The sequence below is a fragment of the Sceloporus occidentalis genome, unplaced genomic scaffold (genome assembly GCF_023333645.1).
Source record: "Sceloporus occidentalis isolate IW3139 unplaced genomic scaffold, rSceOcc1.0.p SCAF_143, whole genome shotgun sequence".
Taxonomy (NCBI): Eukaryota; Metazoa; Chordata; class Lepidosauria; order Squamata; family Phrynosomatidae; genus Sceloporus; species Sceloporus occidentalis.
The window spans coordinates 254,183-264,156 of NW_028317123.1; the positions used below are offsets into that span (position 1 = coordinate 254,183).

The following is a 9,974-nucleotide window of genomic DNA, read 5'->3' on the forward strand; positions in this document are numbered from 1 at the left end:
TGGCGGATGGACCATACGCGGCACCAGTAGAGATTGCATCAAGCGTTAGAAGGTTATATAGAAGGAGATATCGGGAATTACAGAGACTGTATATGAGGTTATAGGGAAGAATAGGAGATGCTATAGGCATGGATTACAGGGAGTAATAGGAGAGGAGCAAACAGAGGAGATGCAATGACCAGGTCAGCTAAGAAAGAAATGAAGTTGTCTGGAGAGATAACGATGAGGAGCAGATGAGAAGAAGGTGTGTGTGCCAGGTATATAGGGAACAATCTTAACTTGAAATTTTTAGCTATATATTTAAATAATTTTGTCAAATACACAGAAACGAGGCTTACGATATTTCTGCATGCGTGGTTCCATTTGTGAAAATGTGTTTCTGTCCAAATGTTTGCGTCTGATCAGAAATAAACGTCCATGATATGGCTCGTGATGTGTTTACGTCAATTCCATCTCTCCTGCCTCTTGCCAAGTTTCATTCTCTTCTTAAGCATCAGTATATCCAGATAGAGGATCTGATTGAGAACGGCGCAGGCACAGATGAGTCCTCCATGCACGGCCCCCGCGATGCCGCTGCTGAACACGTCTTGTCCTGCACAAGAGAAACACGAAATGCATTACACGATGAGACCGCTATACACGTAGATCCGTAAGGATTACGTATAGATGTGCGGATACAAATATATATATTGTAGGAAGTGGCACGTAAGACGAGTGGTGCCGGTATCTTGACAGATCCAGTTCTGCCGCTGCCCTCATGTGCCGTCTTGTTATGGCAGATAAAGCCTCGTTACCACGGACGGTGAAGCAAAAATAATCTGCTTCACTCTCCCATCTGAAAGGAGTGATGCTGCCCCTATTAATCTAATCGTGAAGCTTTATATGCAGATCTTTTGGATGCATTATTGTATTTGGCGTATCTCCGTGTGAAGTCATATCATGGACCGGTCCCATTAGGCATACCTGTCAGGTACAGGCCAGGAACGGCGGTCTCTGCCCGCGTCCGGGTGATTATGTCACACTGGTATCGGCTGCAGTTCTGTTCTGCTCCATACATTGATCCTTCTGGAGCCCGTAGATAATACTCATTACTCACCGGAGTAGCAGCTTCCATGTAATCAACCTGTTTCATAAAAGATTTTAGGAACACAATGGGTGATGATAGAAACGGCAAAACACGAAAATATCTTATTATATTGTTTGGTTGAATTGTTATCTTTGTCATTTAGAATCACTAGCGCTTTTTCTGGTAACCATTTAGAAGATATGCTCCTCTAGGTATGTCACAAAGTTTGTACGTAGAATGCATGTCATGTGTTCCATGGTCTCTTTGTTCCAAGCACCTTATCCTTAATCTGTGGGAATTCTTTCATAGCTCTCTCTAGCATCCTCTGGGCCAGCTTCATCTTCATGGAATGGTAGTCTTCACCGCGACGCCGGGGTTTCTGCCCCTTCCACTCAGAGAACCATTCAAATGGAGCCATGGTAAGGAGAGTCATACAGGAGCGACCTGCAGGGAGGAGCGAGTTGTGGAGGGATACATGAAATGGACATAAAAGAAAATGTACAGAAACTATGAGATCCCCAAAGATCATTACTGGACTGGAGATGATTTCTATTTCTCGTTAACTCAAATTATGGAAAGTAAGATATCCCAACATACATCGCTCCAAACAAATAATGTTGGATAGCTGGTTCCTATCATTCAGACGGCAGTAAATAAAACCCATGTCCTCATATGTTGACCCAACGGTACCCATTTCTGTTCTTCATATCATACCCTCTAACTCTAATTTGATGATTACGCAATTTCCCTTTATTGATTAATATGTTTGACACTTCTTCCCAATATGACGTAGATGTGTGAACCTCATATAGGATGATGGCTACAAAATACCCAATTATAGAAGGGAAGTTGCCCTTGGGATTTTCTGATTGGATAAGCCATATAAGGGATATGGTAAGTGTTTCGTTGATGCCTGTAGATTTTATCAAGATTCAATATTCACTCCGTGATCACCTGGGTGCCTCTGACTATATGTGGGATCTTTGGCAGATGGGAAAGTGATGAACATCAGAGGCAGCTGCTCAAATACTTCATTCCACTCCAAAGACAAGAATTGCCCCATCCTGCAAGAGGGAGAACGCGTCATTTCACATTTGGAACAAGCGCTGATTAGCAGTTGTAGATCTCTTCTGTCCAATGACTTCCACCCTATAGTCTTTAGTTACGGCCACTGATTTCATGATTTTACCCTCGAAATCCGGACAGGGATTATGAGATTATTAATAGTGAAGGAGTAATTTTCTCAAGACTCACAAACTGTTGAGGTCGCTGTCGTTGTACAACCAACGGTTGGTGGATTTTAACCCCAACTCGTCACTTGTTCCGCGAAGTCCAACAAACACCAAGAAGCATCCCATCCCGTACTGTAGCCTGGACAGGAGAGAGTGGACCTCTGGAGTGGACCAAAGAACACGGAGAACGAGAGATACATGCAGGAGAATGCAGGAGACAGACATGAAATATTTAGAAGAATATCACGTTTGGAGGAGGAAAAAAGGGTAAAAAGAGAATTTATGATGATTAAAGTCAAAAGAATGGAAACTGAGCTGGGACTAAATTCAAGTCAATTGTCCATTTTGAAGTTAGGAAAAAATCAGTAACGTGTGGTGGTGCATAAGGCTTTAACATGTTTATTATCACAAAATACTCCATATCAGTATACTTCTCATTAATTAAGACTCCCTATTGTTAGTTCCTGATGACCCCCTGAAGCTGACAAATGCACTAATACCATGTCTATGTCCTAATTAATAGACAATGCTGAACATCACTGCTGTAATAATATTTACCCGTATAATGAACCATAATGTAAATCATTCATTAAAACAGTGTGTGCTTTTTATCAATTAGTGTAATTAGTTTGTTAATTGCTGTATTGGTATAAAAGGTTCAACTCATGGAAGCTGAGACTGACGGCAGTCTGTGGCAGAGCCAGTATTATCTCATCAATTTCCAGTCCTGAAGTTATCTCCCTTATTCTTAATTCACCTCAGAAAGGCTGATATCCCCCCTTTTCCACAGATTTCACGATCCCATATTTGAATCCCTCCTTACCGGGTAATGTTTTAACCTCCGGTGGCAGAAGACGCTCGTAGGTATTGAAGATCCCAGCATCTGATATGATTACTGGAGCATAAACGCAAACCTCACCTTCTGATCTCTGCACGGCCACCCCTACGGAGAAGAGAAAAGGCAAACTTGGGCACAGATTTTATCTCTGTTAATACGGCTTCACTTTTCCCTCTTGTTTCTTGTAAAGGGGACCAGGAGGTCTAACGGGACATCCATGGCCATCGCTGCCGTCTTCCTTGTAGTGAAGGTGGCTACACAGCTGAGTAGCCGTTCCGGTTCTCTGAGAAAATGTGCTTCAAAAAGGTCTTCCAAAGAACTGTACCACCAGTCACACCACCACATACCAGTCACAACACCATGCAAGAGAACACTTTTTCTTGGGACTTGACATAGGAGTGACTTAATTAACATATAACATAATGGCGAGGTATTACGCAAAGGACATCGGCATCAGACTATTCTCATCACACATACAGCAAGCCTTTTTTCCCCTTTGTCTACCCCCTACTTACCTATGGCCCTGCCATTTTTCATCAAGATCCGTGACACAGGAGCCCTGACCACCACCTTCCCACCAGCTCGCTGAATGATGGGGATCATATGAAAGGCAATTTCGCTGCTCCCGCCGCGGGGATACCAAGCCCCTCTTTTGTAGTGATGAATGAGGAGAGCATTGATCATGAAGCTGGAATCACTAGGAGGGACACCTTGTCAGAAGAGTAGAACATAGACGTTATGGATGTCTCTTTGACCTTTAGCTATCGAATGCATACAATACATCGTAAGCCACGGCGTAATTATTGATCATGATAACTGTGATGGTCCACAAAGATTTTGAACAAAAAGAACAAAAGACCATTCTTCAAAGTTGATTAGTTACAAGTCACAGATTAGGGTTCTTATATATTCATGAACAAACATAAAATATAAATAATATGAAAAAATATTCTGAAACGGCAGGTTTTTGTTGTTTTTTCTTTCCTTCCATCAGCCTAGGACATGCAGATAGAACAATGCGTACCACATTATTGCCGCGGCTCTGCACTTACTTGGATTACAGATAATAAAACAGATGACTTAATTTGTTTATCAGACTTGTAATCTAAATAGTGGTAAACTCATTAAAGAAAGTTAATGAATTACTGCTAAGGGGACAGTGTCAGGCTGGAGTCTGTAGGGTACGACAGATCAAACTATCCTTCCTTTGGGAGAACATTATCTGATTCGGAGTAACTAGCTGGAACTTTGTTATTACATCCAGACTTTAATCAAGTAATCAAGGGAATGCCACGTTTCTCTCACACGGACAGTTAATCACCTTTCTGGGAATTTATATTAAGTACAGGTAGGATTGTGAACAAAATAACAATTAAAGGTAAGAGGAAAAAAGTTGAGAAGGTTCTGGAATCTCTGCCAAAAAATTCTACGGTATTTTCTGTTCTGTTTGCGTATATGATTATCAAACCTGGGAAGTCTCCAGGTTTGACCAGGAGTCTCTGAGCCACTTCTCTCTTTCCTTCTTTCTTTTTCTTACTTCTCTCTTTCTCTTTTCCTCCCCACTCTGTGCCCACTTTTCCTCCTATCTAGGATTGTCTGGGGCTAGCCTTGTCCCCTTTCGAAGCCACTCACCCGGAAGAGGGTGAGCTTCGGGTAGCCTGCTTGGGAAGTTCCCAGGTATCATTATAGAGACTATTTCTTTGGAATCGGGGTGGACTCATGTCCACGTAGCAGTAAACGTGGCACTTTTATTTTAGAGTGCCTGCTAAGCCTTATGGGTGGTTTTGTTCCAGGCCAGCTGGAGAGCTACCTATTGGCTACCCCTGCTTAAACAAACCACAATCTGGGTACCAATCTGGGTTCATAATTTTTTGTGTCCTCACTCCCTTCCTACCTCTCTGTGCCAAAACGACTATATCTTGTCCATTTTTGTGTTCTGTTTTGGGGAGCTGGGTACAGGGGGTTTATTTGGACAATTTCCTCCCCCTGATACAGAGTGCCCCGTTTCCCAGAGACTCTAAAGACTGCGGAGCATTTTGGGAGGGGGTTTATGTGTGTGTGGTGTTACACTCCATCAGGTCAGGACTTACAGAACAGAGACCTCTATGGCCAGTATTTGCGCCAAGATCTGATATCCAGCTGGTTTCGGCCAGAAGTCAGGGAACTGGCTGTGTTTACCATCTTCTCCACAAACTACAATAGCGACCCCCTACTGGGCTGAAGTGGGCCGAGTTCAAATACCGAGCCATGTGCAAAGAAGGGCCTGATGGAGAACTATGTGTGTTTTGCTGTGTCTATTGTATGTAAATTACCCTGAATGTAATTTAAACTGAGTTCATGATTTTACCCTCAAGCATCTAGTATCGGCTGATGTTTCTTGAGGGGAAGAGGGTAGCGTGGCCGATAATAAGGGTGAGGTTTAACTGTAGAAGTGGAGGAAGCTGACTTTAATGAATACACCCATTCGGGTTATCGAGATCCGTTACAGGTGGAACCATCACTCACTTAAAGTATTCTCCATCTTGAAAACCTGTCTTACCCACCGTAGAAGAGGTAGCTGAAGACGGTCTGGAGGTCTTTGTTGCTGGTCAGGCTATTCAACACATCCTGGTGACTGGACTCTGCCAACCAGAAGATGGGAGAAACGCAGTGCAGAAGACGGGAACGCAGAAGCAGAACCGTTAAAAAATAAGGAAGGATCTTGAGGGCACCAAGCAATGGAACGTGACGGGCCACCTTCTGTGGGGAACAGACCGCAAAAATATATTGACTCTTCTTCTATGTCACCAACATTCCTCTATATCCTCATTGAAACTGCTGTCTTTCCTGACATTTCAGCTAATTGTTCATCTGAAGGCTCCTGGCACAGCATAATAAAGGTATCAGGGCAGGTGGAGGTAACTCTTCCTACTCATGAAAAAAAGCCAACCCTTACCTTCATTAAAGCCATGAACTTATCAATGGCTTCTTCTTCCCCAGGAAACTGCTTTTTAAGGGCATCTGGAAATTCTTTTTTGCCCGCATAAAGCTGGTACACCCGGTTTCCAATGACTACGGAGTCATATTGATCATCCAAACGGTTCCATTGAAGTTGTCCATCTGTCAGCTGGTCCATGATAACACGTAACATACCTCCTTCATGCATCTGACCCACATAATGTAAACCTGGAAAAAGGGGTTATATGGAATGCATGTCCAAATTGTCCATATTGGTTTAGAGTAAAACATCATGAGTTATTTTTTTGATAGGTGAGAAGTTTCTGATCAGGATCCTTACCCACATCGAACTCGTATCCATGCTGTTGAAATGTGTGGCTGCTCCCGCCCGCATGATCGTGCTGCTCCAGAACCAGGACCTTTTTTCCAGCTTTGGCCAACACGGCAGCTACTGTCAACCCTCCCACCCCACTACCGATAACCAACACATCCGGGTTAGAGGGGATTGTGTTCTGCGAAAACCCTAAAGTGTAAGAAGGAGAAACAAGAAGACTTCAGTGTGTATCTTTTACAAAATAGGGGAGGAAAAGGCATTAACAAATAGCAACAGAAAAAATAATAAGTGCAATGCAGATGTTTCATCAAAGACATGAGATTACAGACTTGTGAGCAGGACACCAAAATACCCGTAGAGATACATAAATAAATTTCAGAATGTATATATTGCCTTACAACCATACCTTGGAACTTTCTAAATGAGGTGGCCCTGAGACTTATTAACCCTTGAAGCCCATTGTGAAGAGTCAAGCAGAGATATAAACCATAACATACTGGTAGCAAAAGCATCATATATGATCACAGCAGTATACAATAGAAAGTAGACTTGGGCGTCGGCGTGTTTGTTTTTTGGGGAAAAAAATCTTCATATTCTATGAATATTCGCTCGTTTCGCTGAGATGCACCTTGGCTTCACCAGGATGGGGAATCACTAAGCCGAAAACCCGTCTTTGGTGCCAGGATTTAAAGATCCGTAAGAGAGACTCTATTGGTCGCTGGCAGGGGGCTCGTTTCCAATTCATTCTTTAGTGTGAAATCAATGAAGTTATGTCAAAGCTGACATACATTTGTTTGATTCATAGGTTCGCTTCTGTCGATTTATATGAATGATGTAACGCTATCCCTCATTCATAAAACGAACCTATGAATGAAACAAATGTATAACTCTGTAGCCTTGACAATTGCCCTTTTTGCCCCGCGATACCTCTTTCTCCTTGAAACCATATTAAGCTCGGTGTTAGGCTTTAGCACGTACCTTGTCTTAAGATTTTGTCTCTGCTCCTCTTGTCAGTGACCAGAGGCTGCGCAGGATGTACACAACCCTCTTGGAACAGACTCCCCCATCCAAGATAGAACCGCAGGTAGAAATATAGCCCCATAAGGGGCAAGAAGGGGAGCAGCAGCCAAAATGCCAGGGGCAGCATCGTGTAGGACTGACACACAATGTGGTTACATTAACATGCAGCTCATGCTATACACAAGTGCAACCCATACACACACAAACAACACAATGACGTGACTCTAATAGAAAGATAAAGCACCAAGTCCTACCTGAATAAGTTAACACACACAACAGATCCTCACTAACACAACAGATTCACGCTAACACAACAGATTCACGTTAACACAACAGATCCACACTAACACAACAGATTCACACTAATACAACGGATCCTCACTAACACAACAGATCCTCACTAACACAACAGATTCACGCTAACACAACAGATTCACGTTAACACAACAGATCCACACTAACACAACAGATTCACACTAACACAACGGATCCTCACTAACATAACAGATCCACGCTAACACAACAGATTCACGCTAACACAACAGATCCACACTAACACAACAGATTCACACTAACACAACAGATCCTCACTAACACAACAGATCCTCACTAACACAACAGATTCACGCTAACACAACAGATTCACGCTAACACAAGAGATCCACACTAACACAACAGATCCACACTAACAGACGGACTCACACAGACTTCTGGAATGTGTCTGGGCTACAAAGGACAAAGGTCCCTCCTCATCAGAACTAATCGCAGAGATTTAAAGCTTTCACAACACTCTCCTGGAACTGGAATTGCAACACCCGCTGTAAACCCTCCCTATATAGCCTCCGATTATTCTGTATACTATGAATAACAACTCCTATTACTCCATATAACCCGCATATAATTCCTCCTATTACTCCATATAACCCGCATATAATTCCTCCTATTACTCCATATAACCCGCATATAATTCCTCCTATTACTCCATATAACCCGTAAGGGTGCGCTTAGGTATGCTTTTGGGTAACCTATTTTTTAAGAACAATGGTGTCATCTATTTACACACATTTTATAAACGTATTATTGCAACATCTAGGGCTGTAGAATCCTCTGATACCCAGCAAATATTCCGACCCCGAAGATTCAGCGCCATGACCCCGAGAAGGAATGATTGACTCGGGGAGCTCCCCAGTATAATCATGAGGGGGGGGGGGTGAAGAAAGACACTCTCACATATTCACTGTAAACAGCTCCGGCCTATTGTAAAATATATTGCATAGTAGCCTCAATATTCCCCTTCTCCCTACTTTATTCTTATTCCAACTTTTCCTCCTTATGTAGGGCTTACGTTAGTCGACCATTACCTCTGAAGAAGCCTTACAGCAAAACCCGTCAGGTCTTCATCACATTGCAAAACGCGTCAGGTCTTCATCACATTGCAAAACGCGTCAGGTCTTCATCACATTGTGTCATTACCAAGCATTGGATCTTGTTTTATGCTTTGCTGATCACTTTTATTCCATTGGATTATTTTTTTATATGTACTATTTATATAAAATGTTTAGTTTATATTGTTGAACAAACCCATTGTTTTTAGTCCTATTTTCTATTAGCGCTATCACCATCGTTTATTTTGTTTTCATCTCTTTTTCTATTTTTCATCAGCCTCCTTCTCCTCTTCTTCTCTTCCCCTGGGGGGGGGTTATACCCAATTTTTGTTATTGCTCTGTGTACGCTAATTGCTCCCTCCTACCGTTCATTACTCTGTCTTCCCATTTTATATCCCCATATTGTCCCAATTTCATTATTCAAACTACCTTCCTAAAAGCTTGATCCGGGAACACGCTTGATACACGTAAGACTCCCAATGTGTGTAAAGTTTGCTTTTCAAGCCGTTAGGATCACATGAATTGGTTTAATCTGAGCCTTTATGCCTAGATTTAAATTCCAAAGCTAAATCCCTCCTGTCCGGCGGGAGTCTTTATTCATATTCACCAAACTCCAGAATCTCATATCATGTCATCAATATACAAAATCCTCCAATGACTACACATAAAACGCCTATGTGAGGCACACAAAAATATGCTTTTCATCATAATATCGGTATATATATATATATAAAGTTGGCCGTCGCTTATTATAATGACCTCTAGATAGGGCTAATTCTACCTCTGTTCTATCTCATCCTGATTATTTTCTTTATCGTTTTAGATAAAGAACCTTTAGGAGTTTCCAATAATCGAGCCAGGCTTTCATAATGATCTAATTAACCCTTTGTATGTTTTCCAGAAATGTTAGGGATATTGTACAGTTTATTACATATATATATATATAAATTTATATACGAAAACAAATGGTTTGCTTAATATATATATATATTTTACTCTTTATTGAAGCCCAAAATATACAGCACAGGACACATACACGAGGCATACACATTAATTACACGCTGGGTTCATAAATATATACATTGCTCATTTTTTTTTGGCAGTGTTACGCTGTGGAGATCCTAAGTTGAAGTGTGTTACACGTTTTTATTCTGCTTTTAGT

The 9,974-nt window shown here is 41.8% G+C and overlaps 1 protein-coding gene across 1 annotated transcript; it reads right to left on the minus strand.

The window, feature by feature from the left end:
* Window positions 1-443: 443 nt before the first annotated feature.
* Window positions 444-7,554, minus strand: LOC149280918 (all-trans-retinol 13,14-reductase-like). Its single transcript, XM_089499899.1, has 11 exons — window positions 7,386-7,554; window positions 6,414-6,596; window positions 6,072-6,301; window positions 5,680-5,875; window positions 3,652-3,846; window positions 3,122-3,241; window positions 2,321-2,459; window positions 2,021-2,130; window positions 1,344-1,510; window positions 964-1,123; window positions 444-592 (listed from the first exon to the last, which is right to left on the minus strand). The coding sequence occupies exons 1-11, from the start codon at window positions 7,552-7,554 to the stop codon at window positions 444-446; spliced, it is 1,818 nt and encodes a 605-aa protein (XP_089356025.1).
* Window positions 7,555-9,974: the final 2,420 nt, after the last annotated feature.